Here is a 16,574-nt window from a genome sequence, read left to right as displayed (position 1 = left end):
TTTGTTTTTGTCTCTTATTTGCTGTTCTTCTTTACCATATATTGATAGTTTGATCAGTAGTCTTTTTGTAAACTAATGCAATCATCATTGAATGCATATGGCCAGCTCCGTCTGTTTTAAATTCCAAACTACATTTCCAAAAATTATTTTTACTCTACAGCATTGTCACAAAATATTGATGAATTTTTCTTGTATGTATTTTCATATATGATTTTTCCTATATATAAGGTTGGCTACACTCCAGACTGGATCTTCTTGTTGCGGAATGTAATGCGGATCAGCCCTGAACAGGGGCTTCAGTTCTCCCAGATGTTGGTGCAGGATGAAGAGCCTCTTGCTGACATAACACAGGTACAAACAAAGGAAGCAAAAAAAAAATAATTAAATTGAGTTCATGATCATGGTAAAATGATTTTGCCTTGAACAAAATGGCAATTGTTTCTTTCTGTGTCTAGATTGTAGACGTTTTCATGGAATACAACTTGATCCAGCAATGCACATCCTTTCTGCTGGATGCCTTGAAGAACAACAGGCCCATGGAAGGACCATTGCAGACACGTCTGCTGGAAATGAATTTGGTCCATGCGCCACAGGTACATGAAGAAGTAAAATGAGAAATATTCTTGTTCATGCATTCATTTTTGTAATTTTGTCATTTTAGTTATTTCAAGAACAAAAAGTGGTTTTAAGTGTCTAAAGTCCTCTGGTGATTTTTGCAGGTCGCAGATGCTATTCTGGGCAACCAGATGTTCACCCATTACGACCGTGCCCATGTGGCACAGCTGTGTGAAAAGGCTGGTCTCCTTCAGAGGGCGCTAGAACATTATACTGACCTGTATGACATTAAGCGGGCAGTGGTGCACACTCACCTCCTCAACCCAGAGGTACACTGGCGATTTTCTAATTGTTTCCAAAGGTACAGACCTTTTAACTTACAGAATACTAATTGTCACTCGTTTGTGCCCTTCTAGTGGTTAGTCAATTTCTTTGGCTCACTGTCGGTGGAGGACTCTTTGGAATGCCTTCGGGCCATGCTCTCTGCTAACATCCGCCAGAACCTGCAGATTTGCGTTCAGGTTGCCTCCAAGTATCATGAGCAACTCAGCACTCAGAGCCTCACTGAACTTTTTGAGTCCTTCAAGAGTTTCGAAGGTACACCTTGAGAGTTAGATTTGGAGAGCGCAAACAAGTTGTAACACGCTGTCACATGATTTTGTCTTTCAGGGTTGTTCTACTTCTTGGGTTCTATTGTCAACTTTAGCCAGGACCCAGAGGTTCACTTTAAATACATTCAGGCTGCCTGCAAGACAGGTCAAATCAAAGAGGTGGAAAGAATTTGCAGAGAGAGTAACTGCTATGACCCTGAGCGTGTGAAGAACTTCCTCAAGGTCAAAAATGTCTTCAAGCTGCACACTCGGGACATGAAAAAACATTCTCACTGCATACATCAACTATTTTTTCTTCTCTACAGGAAGCCAAGTTGACTGATCAACTGCCATTGATCATTGTATGTGACCGCTTTGATTTTGTCCACGATCTGGTCCTATACTTGTATCGCAACAGTCTGCAGAAATACATTGAGATCTATGTGCAGAAGGTACAACGCTGATCTGAGGTTTTTAGTCACCATTTACTGTCTATAGGGCAAAAGTCTGACTCCACATTTCTGATGTTCTGCAGGTAAACCCAAGTCGTCTCCCAGTGGTCATTGGAGGTTTGCTGGATGTCGATTGTGCTGAGGATGTTATCAAAAACCTGATCATGGTCGTTAGAGGACAGTTTTCCACAGATGAACTAGTTGCTGAAGTGGAGAAGAGAAATCGGTAAGAGAAGGAACAAACTGTCATGCACTGAAAGAACAATTTGGCTGCTTCCTAACCACTGTGCTGTGGAACACTGGCTCCGTAAGAGCCACAGCAAATGACCAACTAGATTTCCTCAGCCAATAACGTATAGTGATCTTCCACTAAAAGGCAGAAGGTGCAATTAACCTGGAGCAATAGTACAACAACAAAAATACAGCTGAGTGTTTAATTAAACAGCACACTCAGTTTGGAAAATGAATGAATATTTTTGTTTGTTGGTGTGCTGTGAGAATTTCCTGATGGAGTGCATGGGCATAGCCAAATAAGTGTTTGGAGACACTTTTTTCAACAAATGAAATTCCGTCTTTCTTTTTCCCAACAGACTGAAGCTCCTGCTCCCTTGGTTGGAAGCTCGTATTCATGAAGGCTGTGAGGAGCCTGCGACCCATAATGCCCTTGCCAAGATTTACATAGACAGCAACAACAACCCCGAGCGCTTCTTGAGGGAGAATCCTTTTTACGATAGCCGTGTTGTGGGCAAATACTGTGAGAAGAGAGACCCCCACCTAGCCTGCGTGGCCTATGAAAGAGGACAGTGTGACCAGGAACTAATTCATGTGAGTTGTCATTGAAGGCCAAGAGTATTACACCGACCCACATTTTTAACCGATTTTTGTCAAATGTAATACGTGTGTATTTTTTACTTTTTTTTTCAACATTGTCAACTGATGTTTGTCAAATGTTTTAGGTGTGTAATGAAAACTCGCTGTTCAAGAGTCTGTCACGCTACCTTGTGCGCCGCAAGAATCCTGAACTGTGGGCAAGTGTGCTGCTGGAGACCAACAACTACAGAAGACCACTTATTGATCAGGTCTTACATCTTTGTGTTATTTGTATTAAATCGTGCAAAATCTAGTAAACATGTCTTGCAAATGTATAGAACACACTGTGCAAGACTTTGTCAAGGTCTTTTTCTATTGAACTGGAAATGCATTTTTTCTGTCCTTGTGAAAGCTTCTGTTTTATAAATGTTGTGCCATTGTGCTTCTGTTGTGTTTTTGAAATGCAGGTTGTCCAGACTGCCCTGACAGAGACCCAGGATCCAGAGGAAGTGTCTGTTTCAGTGAAGGCTTTTATGACTGCGGACCTTCCCAATGAACTCATTGAGCTTCTGGAGAAGATTGTCTTGGATAACTCTGTCTTCAGCGAGCACAGGTATCATGAAATGTCATTGCTTTTATTTTTTCACCCATAGCTAAAAATCTATTTTCTCACTGAGATCTTCTTGTCTTGTGTATATGTTAGAAACCTCCAGAATCTGCTCATCCTGACAGCAATCAAAGCCGATCGGACCCGCGTCATGGAGTACATCAACCGTCTGGACAACTATGATGCCCCAGATATTGCAAATATTGCAATAAGCAATGAGCTCTTTGAGGAGGCCTTTGCCATTTTTAGGAAATTTGATGTCAACACATCTGCTGTGCAGGTGAATGACTTTTATACTGTACTTAGTTATGCTTCATTATTTTATTAGCCTGTGTATTTTACTGGAATACTGTCCTATCATATTTAGGTTCTTATTGAGCACATTGGTAATTTGGACCGAGCCTATGAGTTTGCCGAGCGCTGCAACGAGCCTCCAGTGTGGAGTCAGCTGGCAAAGGCCCAGCTGCAAAAGGGCCTGGTCAAAGAAGCTATTGACTCCTACATCAAGGCTGATGACCCATCTGCTTACATGGAGGTGGGGCAAGCTGCAGCTCAGAGTGGTAAGTGTCATGTCATAGTTTCTTGTTTGAACGTTTGAGAGAAAACAGGATTTGTGTGAAAATCATTTGAAATGGTCAAATAAAAGTCATGTGCTGTGTGTAGGTAACTGGGAGGACCTTGTAAAGTTTCTGCAAATGGCCCGAAAAAAGGCCCGTGAGTCTTACGTTGAAACAGAGTTAATCTTTGCTCTGGCAAAGACCAACCGCCTTGCAGAGCTAGAAGAGTTCATCAATGGACCCAATAATGCCCACATCCAACAAGTAGGTTCTGAGACACATCAGATTCTACCATTTGTTGTTGCCAATTGATTCTGTCTTGACTTATCTTTTGCCTGCCCTTTTCTTCAGGTGGGTGACCGTTGCTATGATGACAAGATGTATGAGGCAGCCAAACTGCTTTACAACAACGTGTCTAATTTTGGTCGCCTGGCTTCTACTCTGGTGCACCTTGGAGAGTACCAGGCAGCTGTGGATGGTGCTCGCAAGGCCAACAGTACACGCACCTGGAAAGAGGTGAGAAATGACAGATTAGTTTCGAATGAAATTAACTGCTCGTCTGATTTTAGCCTTTACCCAGTATTAAAGTGAAAGTGCTCTACAGTCCTCATGAGTCCATTCTCTCTTACTTCTAGGTGTGTTTTGCGTGTGTCGATGGGAAAGAATTCAGGCTTGCCCAAATGTGCGGCCTGCATATTGTTGTACATGCCGATGAGCTGGAGGAACTCATCAACTACTATCAGGTACAAAGCATCCTTTTTACATACACTGAGTACATGCAGATATTCAAGAGAATTATAAGGCAGAAAAATAGCCTAGCCTTGTAAAAGAACTAAAAGATTTGAATGAGGTGTGCGTCTGAACTCCTTCAGGACCGCGCCTACTTTGAGGAGCTGATCACCATGCTGGAGGCTGCTTTGGGACTGGAGCGGGCTCACATGGGAATGTTCACGGAGCTGGCCATTCTCTACTCCAAATTTAAACCCCAGAAGATGAGGGAGCACTTGGAACTTTTCTGGTCCCGTGTGAACATTCCAAAGGTATACGCAGGGAACCATCACACCATTTATTAACAACATTTAAAAAAAAGATGTTTACTCCATATTAAAGAAACATATTCTTTAAGGGATGATGTTACCATGACCTTTGATACAGGCCTCTATTGGTAAGATCCAATCATATTTATTGATGACGATGATTGATGACTTTTAAGGTTCTCAGGGCGGCCGAGCAGGCCCACCTCTGGGCAGAGCTAGTGTTCCTCTATGATAAATATGAGGAATATGACAATGCTATCATCACCATGATGAACCATCCTTCTGATGCCTGGAAAGAAGGCCAATTTAAAGACATTGTCACCAAGGTGGGGCTCCTCTATGAAACAAACTTGCTTATTGTCAAAAAAGTGTGTTCATTTGTAAACTTTTTGATTTTTCCAACAAGGTGGCAAACGTGGAGCTGTACTACAAAGCCATCCACTTTTATCTGGAGTTCAAACCTTTATTATTAAATGACCTGCTCATTGTTCTTTCCCCAAGACTGGACCACACACGTGCTGTCAATTTTTTCACCAAGGTGAGTGCTTTCCTCATTTTATGCCACTGTTTTGTTTGGTTGATTAATGCACGACCCCATGCAAATATGAGCCTAAAAATGTTTATTTACATACATAAGTGAAGCATTACACAGATTGGTAAAGATGGTTTTCATTTGTAATCATTATTTATTTCATTACTGATTCATCTGTTCAGGTGAAGCAGTTACCTCTGGTTAAACCATATTTGAGGTCTGTCCAGAATCACAACAACAAGTCAGTCAATGAGTCTCTCAACAACCTCTTCATCATCGAGGAAGACTATGTGGTATGATGTGGCACTGACTCTTTATTTACTGTTATTTGGTTTGAATAAATGTTATATGCCTGTTTGTTTCACTTTGATGTACTTTGAACTTTCCGAGTGACTTTCCATTGGCACCAATGACGGGTCAAACCGAAAGTCACAACAACTTTCCATTGTCGAAGCGGTCATTAAAACAATCTTTCTCTCCTTGTTAAAATTGTTTTTCATCTGTCTTATTTGCTTATTTACAGTCACTACGCACTTCCATTGATGCTTACGACAACTTTGACAACATCTCGCTGGCCCAAGGCCTCGAGAAGCATGAGTTGATCGAATTCAGAAGGATCGCAGCATACCTTTTCAAGGGCAACAACCGCTGGAAACAGAGTGTTGAGCTTTGCAAGAAAGACAAGCTCTACAAGGTGCGTTGTGGCAGTACTTACATGAACTGTATACTTTCACTCACTGCGTTATGTTCACACAGGCACCACCTGAACCATTACCACGTACATTTTTATGTCCCCTTGAGCAGGACGCCATGCAGTATGCGTCAGAGTCCAAAGACATTGAACTGGCCGAGGAACTCCTTGCGTGGTTCCTGGAGGAGGACAAGAAGGAGTGTTTCGCTGCCTGCTTGTTCACCTGCTACGACCTGTTGCGACCTGACGTGGTGCTTGAGACTGCTTGGAGGCACAATATCATGGACTTCTCCATGCCCTACTTCATCCAGGTCATGAGGGAGTACCTCAGTAAGGTGGGTCATTCACACATGAAGAAAATAAAACACCACATTAATTGGACACATAATTGGACACATACAGTGGATGTATTAACGAGTGTGTAAGAAAACGATAACACTAAAACCTACGTAACTACATTTATAGAAAATAATGTTCGTTATGTAGAGAGTTCGGTAGTGATGGGCACCTTCACAGTGACTTTCTCCCTGCGAGCAAATGTTGGAAAATACTGTTCACAAAATCTCACATGGAGATCCTATTAGATGGATTCTTCAGAATTTGTGTTTTCCTTCCACACCGTTCTATTTGCAAATACTGTTAACATCAGGCGGTGTAGCACAAGTCCATATGCCTGCACCTAAGTCGCTGCGTGTACATTCAGAATATTCTTGCTCCCTTGATTTTCCTCTTATGTCCTTCATGTGCCATCACTGGTGTTATTCTTTTTCACTTGGGTTTTCATCCACTCAAGCTACTTTCCCATACAAATGTGCTCCAGAGGAGATTTGTGGCAGTCGTAACCACTTTTCACATTGGATGGAATAAAAGTTCATATTAAGCGGTAGATGTCCGTTATGGCATCTTTGACTTGCAAGTTACTGAGGCTTTTACAACCACCATGATTGTTAATTAAATAGCGCTGCAGCATTATGCTGCATTTAGTGGAAAAGGGAGTTCAAACTCGTCAACAACCTTATTTGTGTTTTAGTAGCGCTTTTAAATTAAATTCATGCGCATAAGCAGGTTTTGCCCTCTGCATTTAACCAATCACAAATTCACCTTAGACACATAGCAAGTACACATCATTATACTCACACTGGAGCAGTTTGGGGTGTTAAGGTTCCTTACTCAAGGGAAACTTTACTATGAAATCCCATCAAACCTTGGGCCAAATTCTGAACTACTGTACTTTGCCTCAGTAGTGAGGTTCACATTTGTATCAGAAGTGGCATCTCCTGCATCTCTTCTATGTTTTTGTGTTGTCTTTCAATGTTAAATTGTCCCCTGTTTGCTTGTTTCTCACTGTCAGTTTCTATTGTGGGAGACTTCCACTTGCTTTTTTTTTCCCTTAAGTTGCCTCTCTGAATTTCCTTTCCAGGTTGATGCGATAAAGGAAAAGGTGAACGTTGAATCCGTTTCCTAATCATCCTTTTTGACTCGCTGTCCTATAACCTGTAGTAGTTTGGAGGGCTAAAATTAGCTGGAACTGCATGATTCCCCCTCCCACTTTGTCACTCTGCTGCTTTCACGTGTACAACTCTCTGCATCTTCACTAGACTACAACTATTTCCCCACAATCCAGAGTGGGGCTCTTCACATCACATCTTTACAGCTCTTCTGATGGGCTGTTGGCTGGGAGGGTCACACCATATTTCCTCAAATAGTTTTGTACACAAACATTCAGTATGCCCTAATTATTGTATACTCGAGTGCATTGACCATTTAGTCAGTAGAGCTCCTTGCTCAAGGAGGGAGATACAAATTAGGGAGCAGTTTCACAAAAAGTCGTTAGATTTATTTCTATTTGGATTGTCAAAAAAGAAAGAATGCTAAATTAATAAAAGATTTTGTGGCTATATTCCATGAGTGGGTTGGCCATTATAGTCTGTATTGGTTATAGACTAAATTGATCTTCAGGGTGTTCAAAAAAAGAAATGATCACTTGAAATATGAAGCAAAATTAAAGGTTTTGGTTTGAATATGAGTATGGATAGTAATAAATCAATAATTAGATCATAGATTTCCCTCCTACCTTGTGGTATTTAGTGCTAATGAGTAAATAGATACCCCTGGGAGCTATCTGAGGAAATGTGTTTCTCCCAAAAATATTTTAATGGCATCATTAGTTTGGGGATCGTCACCAAATGACCTGGCTATCACGAAACTCTGTTCGTAGCCTCCTTCTCGAGGCTGACAGGAATCAGTCAGTAAAGCTTCCAGCCCCTCTTTAGTGTCAACGAGTGAAAAGTGCCACTCTGGATCACTACCTTCAGTGTCAGGTCTTTTTCCGATTACTTTGAATGTGAAACTGGTGGTTAGCTACCCCTCGACACCATCCTGTGATTATTAGCTGAGAGCATTTTCTCTAGGTATACAAAGAGTTTCAATTCTTTCTTCATGGTGTTTTCCAGCGTATGTCTACAATATGCTTCAATTGATTCCTGTGCTTGAATAGTACATTAAAACAAATATCGGGTACTCAGAGATGAATATGTGTTCAGTGATTTATTTAAGCATCCCTCCCAACATCGTTGTCAAACAGTTAAAAAGAAAATAATATGCAACTCGGGTCGTGTGTTCAGTAAAGCTACATGATGTGTGAAGCAACACGCATGCACTGCCCCTCCCTCGATAACATCAGCAGCACCGGGCAAGGAGAAATCGTTGTTGGCTGTGCCTGTTTCTGGAAACCTTCAAGTGGCTGTACAAGAGCATCCTGTCTGCCCTCTTTCTCGCTCCCTCCACTATGGCGCTGTGCTTCTCTTTTCTCTTTCTCACGCATTCTTAAAGAGGAACGTAACCAAAAACTGCTGCTACCGCATGTCTCTCAACCCTTCTCTTTTCGAAATGCAAGAGCCTGCACAACCAGATTGACTGACATTAATATACTCCACAGTATGTACAGAACTAAACCCAGTACCAGGACATGGACACCTCACTTATCCTGTGCTTCATCAAAGTTCAAGCTTCTATTGTTCAAGCTGCATATTTCATAACTCAATTTGCTGGCTGCTTATTTCGTTTGGATTCTGCTGGTAATTTTCTGCTTCTCAGCGGCCACCTGGCAAAAATGTAATGTAGTCAAGAACACCCCCCCCCCCCCCCCCCCCCCCCCCTTCCCTCCTAAACAACCAAAGTTATATTTATATTGACTTTTTAAATCTCTGTGCCACTTTTTTGTCAAACCTCCCCAAGGATTATACATTTTAGGACACACTCCACACCTATGTCTTGATGAAACATGTTTATTTTTGAGGAGGCAGACCTACCTCTGTTGCATATATGATATGCGGCTAGACAATGGTAATTACATATTTCATTACTACAATGACTAGGGTGGACTGCACGTTAAGTCCGGAATCTAAACAAAACCAAGAACAAACTTCAAAGTGTCTGTGCAGGATGCCACAAAGACAGAGGGTGCATTTTCCTCTTGCAGTCAACACTTCTACGAATACATCTAATTTCATGCGTCAATTAGTGTACAGATCTGTGAATGTGGCGCATACAGCGGACATATTGCTAGACACAATTTGGTAACAATGGCCCCAAAGTCTGAATGATTCACTAACAGACGCGTTTTCAGAAATAGGCGCCTCAAAAGTTTACATTGATGTTTGATTTCAGCCTTGAAGGATGGCAAGCCCAACGCAGAGCCCATTACAGCATTTGTATACAAGCAATTAAAAGGTAATTTTCCCACAGCACATGCTTAATTTTGAGGTCAAACTGTTACAAGGATAAAACCTACCTATATTTTGTTTTCAGTAACCCTTTAATATTATCATAAAAGTAAAAATATTCATGATTATCTGGATGCAGCGTCTTTAGTGACAATAATAGATGCCTCCCGCATTTGCAGCTGCCCTCTAATTGACGAATTACCGTCCATTAATAACGACAGATAAAATGTGAATTAGCTCCAATTACATTTTTAGAGCAGCCAAACATAAGAAGAGGTCAGTTGTACTGGTGACAGGTTGGTTCTCTACATACTCTCAAATCGTAACGTAGATGATTGGATGGCTGGATGGGTGGGACCATCATTGTTATAATCTGTCTATAACCTCTCCTCCTGCCTCCCGTAACACCACATTAGACTGTGTGTCCCTTAAACCAAGGCGGATTAGACTGTAATTAGATGCTTATAGTGCTTTAGTCATACACTAGTGGCTTTAGTCACTTAATGGAGGACCTTAAACTGCACATTTTCACTTAAATGTGGACGGTGCTCATCTCCTCCGCCTGTCAGCAATGGTCCCATCCTTCAGCCAGTGAAATAACCCTGAGGTCAGTTTTTACAAACTTGGCGTCTTCAAAAGCCTCCGCCCAAGTTGCTGAACCACCAAGCTAGTGCTCACGCCACTGATGTTCTTTTCTTCAGGTGGACAAGCTCGAAGCCTCTGAGTCCCTGAGGAAACAGGAGGAGCAGGCCACAGAATCTCAACCAATTGTTTATGGTAAATGAATGCACTCATTCCCAGGGATGTACACTTGCCATTTGGGGCCACGTCACGTTCTTACTTTTTTATTTATTCATTTATATATTTTCGATTAACCATTTTAGCTGTGTTAATGCAATTCTTTCCAAATTGAAAAATATTGTGTTTTTTTCTACCAGATTACATAATTTATTAATTTCTTTTTTGTTTTTGGGGGGGGGGCTGATTTCATGTAATGTGGAAATTCCAAAAGCATGACTGTTAAAGGAAAAAAAGGAATAGAAAAATGGAACAGGGCCAGCGTATTACATATATGTCATTGCAAGCTTTTTTTGACGAAGATTGTTGTGTTGTTTGCTTGACAGGCACACCACAGCTGATGCTCACTTCAGGCGCCAATGTTGCCGTACCACCTCAGCAGGCGTACGGCTATGGGTACACAGCAGCACCAGGCTATGGCCAGCCGCCACAGGCCAACTTTGGATATGGCATGTGAACACCCACTCCACCATGACCTTTCACCCTGTCCACTCCCCCCACCTCTTTGTGTTCTTCTCCAGCCTCCCATGGTCTTCTACCCTCAACAGAGGCCACAAGCAAGCAACAGCCCACTTTTATTTTGTATTTATATTCTTACAATTGTTACAACATTGTTGTCATGTTTGAAGAAAAACATGTTCATGCTATGAAGGACTTTTATTTGTATTGTTTGAACTGAAATTGGACCACATTTGCAATCCCCACATTCCATATTTATAACCCCTTGTTTAGAAATGTTTTTGTATGTTCCTGTCATGTTTTTGTTTGTTTCGTTTTGATTTTTGAATTGTTTAAGTGGACTTGCTTAAGCTGAGCATACTTTGAAGTAGGTGGAGGAGCATTGGATTTTGCACTCGTGAAGAAATTTCTGTGGAGAGAAGCTCTTACGTTTTGATGTATGGAACTGTGTCTCGTTTAGTCTGTTTCAATCCATTACATCATTGTCTATTTTGAGGAGAGAGAGAAAAATGTTACATAGAGTATTTGAACATTTATCGCCATTCGAATGGCTACCCCTAGCAACACTAAGTACAGTCATGATAGTATATTCTGCACAGGTGTGTAGCTTTATTGAGTTTTAAATGCATTCAGATGTATGTCACTTTATGATTGAGCCTGTGTGCGTGTGTGCGTGCGTATGTGAATTAAAGATGGTCTAAATAAGAATTTTAAACCCTCTTGCCCTGTACAGGTGGTACCTGCCAGATATTAGCTCTCCTCTGTGTGTTTAGGTGACCTCTTGTGCCGTGTACAGTGCTTGTGTGAGACTGTATTTGTGTATGTGCAAGGGCGGGACCACGTAGACGTTTATCACGCGCGTGTGTGCGTGTATTTACGCTGAGCCCTCGCTGCTGAGGTCTGTTTATGCCAGGTGTTGTGACGTTTCCCTCGGGTCACCATGACGTTTTATTTTCATTCCTTTTTAGCGTGTACAGATGTGAACATGATTTTAAACATTGTAGATGGTGAGGCAATGCTCCCACGCACATACCAATGTCCTTCACCTCTCTCATCCTCCGAAAACAACAAATTACTTTTTGATGTCCAAATGACAGCTCGGTGAAACCCACAACATGTAGGTTGCATGTGTAGATGGTTAAGAAAAAAGGTCTCGGTACAGCCAGAACGGTGCCCAATAAGAGCCTGTATTTACCTTGATGTACTTCCTTACATCTCTCAAAGTGTGTGCGTGTGTGTGTATATATAAAGTGTCACCCTGCTTAAGTTCAATTCCTATTTGTTGTCATAAGGGATCTCGAAAGGGGCTCTGCCATTGAAAAAGTAAAAGACCTAATATGACCTAACTGAAAGGGAACTACTAGCCTAAATAAAATGTAAAAATGGTCAAGTATCTTCTGTCCAGTCTGTATGGAAATGTGGTTTGGAATCAGAATGTTGGATTACAAGAAAACATGATGATACAGTGGTAAATCAAGAGACAGACTCGGCTCCAGATGTATGTTTCGGGTGAATTAAAGGAGCCATGCTTTCCTCTCCACTTCACCGCAGTATTTCTCACTGAGCCCCGTTGCCCTGCGAGTGGACAAAAATGCATATTTACACAAACACCTTGAGAATTGTCTACAAGTACCACCTGCACTTACTTGAGCTCCTTCAGCTTCTTCTGTTTAATTTCAGTGATGCGCTTGCGTCGCTGCCGGAGCTCCTCACTCAGTCTCTCCGCCTCCTTGAATGTCTCTTTGCGCTTGGCAATGTTGGCCTGCTCCAACTCCTTCACCTGCTGCCTGATGGCCTCGGCATGGCGCAGCGCTTTCTGACGCTGCCTTTTGTCCTCCTCCTTCTGTCTGACACTCGCCTCTTGCTGAACCCTTAATGTGGCACAAAGCAGCCTTACCAAAGGAGGTACAGAGATCCTCTGAACGGTGTCCAGTGACCATGTCACTGTCGTCTCTCACTTTAGAACCCTCTCAAACTCAGCCTTCTCTCGGCCAGCCTCCATGGATAGGAGCTGCTCTTTACGCTGGACTTGCTCTAGGCGAGCGGCGCGAAGCATGGCCTCCTCCTGAGCCTTCTTGGCAGCCAACTCCTTCTCCTTCCTTCTCCATTCTCTGTCCGCAATCTCCTGGTTCCTCTTGGCACGGAGTTCATCCTTCCAAATGCATCCACACACACATGCTTTTAGAGTAGTGGTTCTCATCGATTTCATTGCGTGCCACTCGTCACTGTTGTAAACCAAAGCCCCCTTTGCAGGTTTTCACTAGTTGTCGCCGAAAATCACTTAATATTTAGAGGATGTACCATTCAGTATTGAAATATTGAGAAAATAAGTTGTAATTCTTAACCTGATCAGCCTTGTGGTCTTTCGCCCTCTCCTGCTGAGCTCTCAGCCTGGCAATCTCCAACTCTTTCTCCCTCTTTATCCTCTTCTGTTCCGCTTCATATTCGGCCTCACGTTGCTTCGGGAGATATTGAAGTCAAAGGTAATGGCAAACAAGAACGCATCTGTCCATTTACTTTCTATAGTACTTGACTTCATTTTGTCACAGGTACGCTGAAACCTACCCCAGCTGAATTTAGGGCGAGAGGTACTTTACACCCTGGACTGTTCACCAGTGAATTGCAGAACACATGCAGTACAGTATAGACAAACAACCATTCAAACTCACATTCACACCTATGCATCAATTAACCTAACATGCATGTATTTGGAATGAGGGTGGAGAACTGAGCGAAAACCCACACAGTTTACCGCTGAGAATTTAAACAAACCGAGGAAGTCCCAACCACGAGGCTATCATGCCGCCTACAGTATAGGCATGCTTAGCCCATTTTTGAGGTGCTGATATTTGAGAGATTTCAATATTTCATATACTGTATTTCCCTTTTTAACAAACAGGAAAAATGTTAGCTTGACAGGGCTTGATAGAAATGTAATGCGTATATGATCAACAAAAATGGCTTTCTCTTCTCTTCTAACTGAGGTGAGCCAAACATGCATGTCCACAGTCTTTCACATCAAGTAGTTTTGAGTCAGTACCCCGGACCTTACTTTAAACAAATGTATATGGCAAATTCTTAACCTTCTACCACTCAGTATCAACACACCATTTAATTTCCGCTATATTTAACTGTAGGTTACTGCTTATTTTGTTAGGTGGGAGCTAGCCGACAATTTTTTATCGAGGAAACATTACAGGTAATCAATCATCAGATGGGACAAATGGATGACCAAATGCCCTCATATATCAAATGTGGTCTGATACCCCTAAACATTTGCTTCTAGAACCCCTGTTCAATAAAATTGAGGTACAAAAGTATTTCCAACATCAAGGTGATGCAGGTCTGACCAATTTGTTTTTGATGTATTCCATTTCTCTCATGTCCGCCATCTTCTCCTCCTCTCTCCTCAGCTCCTGTGCCCTCAACGTCTCAGCATTGATGCGCATGACCTCCTGGTGCAAACGCTGCTGTTCCTCCCTCTTGTTCTGCAGGGACTGGAACAATACAGGCAATTCAGTGTACTGTATGTATTTTACTGACCATCTTAATTTGTGGTACCATTAGATCCTCCATTTTCATCTTGGCTTGTTTCTCTCTGGTCTGATGTTTCTCCTGCTCTTTGAGCTCCTCTTGTACCAGCTTGTCTTCCAGACGCTGCTGGATCTGCTCAAAGATTTGTTGTTTCCCACTGGAGCACACAGACAACACACTCCTGATGCTATCAGCATGAGAAGGGTGGTGTGTTTTTTGGGGAGCTGATTGATCACCTGATCCTCTCTTGCTTACGCATTTCATCAATCTGCTCCAGCCTCTCCAGAAGCCTGCGGCGTTCAGCTTCCATCATGGCATCTAGGCGCCTCTCCTCTTCCAGCATCTCCTTCTGAATCTGCTTCTTCTCCTGGATTTGGGCATCTCGTGTGGCTTGACACTGAGCGCCAAGAATCGCCTGAGGAGCTCGCAGATAGGGAGTTTATGACTTACTTTCTAAAGAAAATATATTTATTTTCTTGTAATTTACTTTGACATTATGCCCATTTTGAACGTTAAGTTCAGTTAGATACGCTAATCAAACAAACAAAATGCCCTCGCCCCAAATAGCTGCCTTAACTGCACGTATATTTCCTACCTTGTTGAGCTCTCGAATCTCTTCCTCCTGCTCCATTCTCAGGGCCTTGGCTCGCTCCAGCAGACGCTGCCTTCGCTCGTGAGCCTCCAGTTCGATCTCACTCACAGCCTGCCTCTCCTGACGGCACATGTCGGCCTCAAACATCTGCCGCTTCCTTTCTTCAGCTGCCCGCTAGGATCAAGAACACGACTAAGAATGCTGTTCAAGGTTAAGTCAGCAAGTAAATGTTTTTGAAATGATTGCTACCATTTCATTCTCTTTTCCACTTTTGTGTGTCTCCTTTATGGCCTCCTTCTTCTCCTTGGAGAGAACATTGGATCTGGAGGTGATCCGCTTAAAGTCAGCTGATGGCAGAATGATGGACTGTCCAGAGGGGTCACTGCATGGGACTCTGACCACACAAGAATGTAGTTATACCTTCTTATTAATCACAGTAAGTTAGCAAAGACTGACCCAAAGGGAAATTCCACTAATCTCATAGTATACACACAAGGCATGATATCCTTTCCAAACTTTTCCATCATTTTGTCTTAATTTGGGTCGCAGGTCAGCAGGAACCTATCCCATCTGATTTTGAGCAAGTGGCTTGAAGTGAGATTTTGGCCAGATAACAAGTCCATTAAATTTAAAAATATTGCCTACCTGAGATTGCGTACAAGGTCTTTGGTGACTATTTGGATAGTCTTGCTGATCTGCTTCTGCACTGGAACATCCTTTACCTTCGAGGCCGAATGTGATGACCTCTAAACAATAAAGACACACTCATCTGACAGTTGACAGATGCAGAAGGTAAAGGACACACTCACCTGTGTGGTCTTTCCAAACAGGTTTTCATCCACCTGGGATGAGGGGGCTCGTGTGCGATAGCAATGTTTTCTTCTCAAAGTTGAAGTGGAAGAGGTCTCACTCTGCAAAGTTTACATTTCTCCAGTAATTATCACTGTCTGGTTCTATTAACATTAACGACTTATGAATGTGATTGACTGTCTGTCGCTTTATATTTACAAGCATACAAATCTAACATATTATTAGTATTAATATGATGTTCATGATAAAGCATACATTTTCCATTTACGAGCCATTAAACGAATTATTATGTACTATAAAATAATATAAATGTGCTTTTTGTAACATCAAAACTGATTTATTGTCCACTCCACCCTCACCCGGTCTTATTTTTCGTCCATTATTTGCAAAGCAAATTACACTAGGTCAAAATGAATCGAACTTCAGCAGAATTAAAGCATCCCCCCAAAAGTGAAAACATCAGGGCAAAAAATTGCACAAACCATACCATTTCTTCTACGTCCGGATGTAGCTGAGACAGGGATTTTTTTTTTGTCACAAAAATAGAAAAGAATAATACCACTAAAAGTTTCTGCTGCCTGGAGCGCGTGTCAAGAACCTCCGTGGTAATGTTGTGTTGTTTCCATAGAAACATGATAATACAGCAAGGAAGAAGGTGTTTATAATTTTTCTTGGATATTATGGCAAAAAATAAAACCAAGAGTCAAAAATATTTCCAATACTAAAGGATGTTTGTTTGTTTAAAACTTTTTATTTTGTCGTTTTTGGAGAACGTCTGTCTCGTGCCACAAAGAATCGGTAGGAGGCGCAAGTGTACCCGAGCGC

At 42.0% G+C, this 16,574-nt stretch overlaps 2 protein-coding genes across 4 annotated transcripts in view; one reads left to right on the top strand and one right to left on the bottom strand.

Annotated features, from left to right (window-relative positions):
- LOC148395066 (clathrin heavy chain 1-like) overlaps positions 1-12,206 on the top strand; it is a 19,737-nt gene extending 7,531 nt beyond the window's left edge. Inside the window, exons 10-33 of one of the 3 annotated variants that reach the window (XR_015859309.1) lie at positions 229-351; positions 456-593; positions 720-884; positions 972-1,152; positions 1,225-1,388; positions 1,472-1,597; positions 1,681-1,823; positions 2,188-2,422; positions 2,554-2,676; positions 2,875-3,020; positions 3,111-3,294; positions 3,382-3,574; positions 3,678-3,835; positions 3,923-4,087; positions 4,207-4,314; positions 4,444-4,611; positions 4,785-4,934; positions 5,015-5,146; positions 5,323-5,433; positions 5,664-5,834; positions 5,945-6,166; positions 9,501-9,563; positions 10,258-10,333; positions 10,681-10,751. Coding sequence is in view for 2 of the 3 variants with exons in the window: in XM_088380078.1 (XP_088236204.1) it covers positions 229-351; positions 456-593; positions 720-884; positions 972-1,152; positions 1,225-1,388; positions 1,472-1,597; positions 1,681-1,823; positions 2,188-2,422; positions 2,554-2,676; positions 2,875-3,020; positions 3,111-3,294; positions 3,382-3,574; positions 3,678-3,835; positions 3,923-4,087; positions 4,207-4,314; positions 4,444-4,611; positions 4,785-4,934; positions 5,015-5,146; positions 5,323-5,433; positions 5,664-5,834; positions 5,945-6,166; positions 7,252-7,272; positions 10,258-10,333; positions 10,681-10,811 (3,534 nt within the window). In the remaining variant the exon portion in view is untranslated. Of the gene's footprint in view, positions 1-228; positions 352-455; positions 594-719; positions 885-971; positions 1,153-1,224; positions 1,389-1,471; positions 1,598-1,680; positions 1,824-2,187; positions 2,423-2,553; positions 2,677-2,874; positions 3,021-3,110; positions 3,295-3,381; positions 3,575-3,677; positions 3,836-3,922; positions 4,088-4,206; positions 4,315-4,443; positions 4,612-4,784; positions 4,935-5,014; positions 5,147-5,322; positions 5,434-5,663; positions 5,835-5,944; positions 6,167-7,251; positions 7,273-9,500; positions 9,564-10,257; positions 10,334-10,680 lie in introns of all 3 variants that reach the window. The other 2 variants (XM_088380078.1, XM_088380079.1) reach the window with 2 other exon arrangements.
- cfap45 (cilia and flagella associated protein 45) lies at positions 11,128-16,473 on the bottom strand. The gene is made up of 12 exons (XM_088380080.1): positions 16,237-16,473; positions 15,749-15,850; positions 15,585-15,685; positions 15,189-15,333; positions 14,943-15,113; positions 14,584-14,762; positions 14,375-14,504; positions 14,164-14,310; positions 13,159-13,272; positions 12,772-12,965; positions 12,460-12,684; positions 11,128-12,388 (listed from the first exon to the last, which is right to left on the bottom strand). The coding sequence occupies exons 1-12, from the start codon at positions 16,381-16,383 to the stop codon at positions 12,328-12,330; spliced, it is 1,716 nt and encodes a 571-aa protein (XP_088236206.1). The 5' UTR covers positions 16,384-16,473; the 3' UTR covers positions 11,128-12,327.
- Positions 16,474-16,574: the final 101 nt, after the last annotated feature.

The sequence above is a fragment of the Syngnathus floridae genome, chromosome 7, assembly GCF_059516105.1.
Source record: "Syngnathus floridae isolate MCC-2025c chromosome 7, RoL_Sflo_1.0, whole genome shotgun sequence".
In the NCBI taxonomy this organism is placed as follows: domain Eukaryota; kingdom Metazoa; phylum Chordata; class Actinopteri; order Syngnathiformes; family Syngnathidae; genus Syngnathus; species Syngnathus floridae.
The sequence above is the reverse complement of the archived record's forward strand: the minus strand, read 5'-3'. Positions and strand labels throughout refer to the sequence as shown.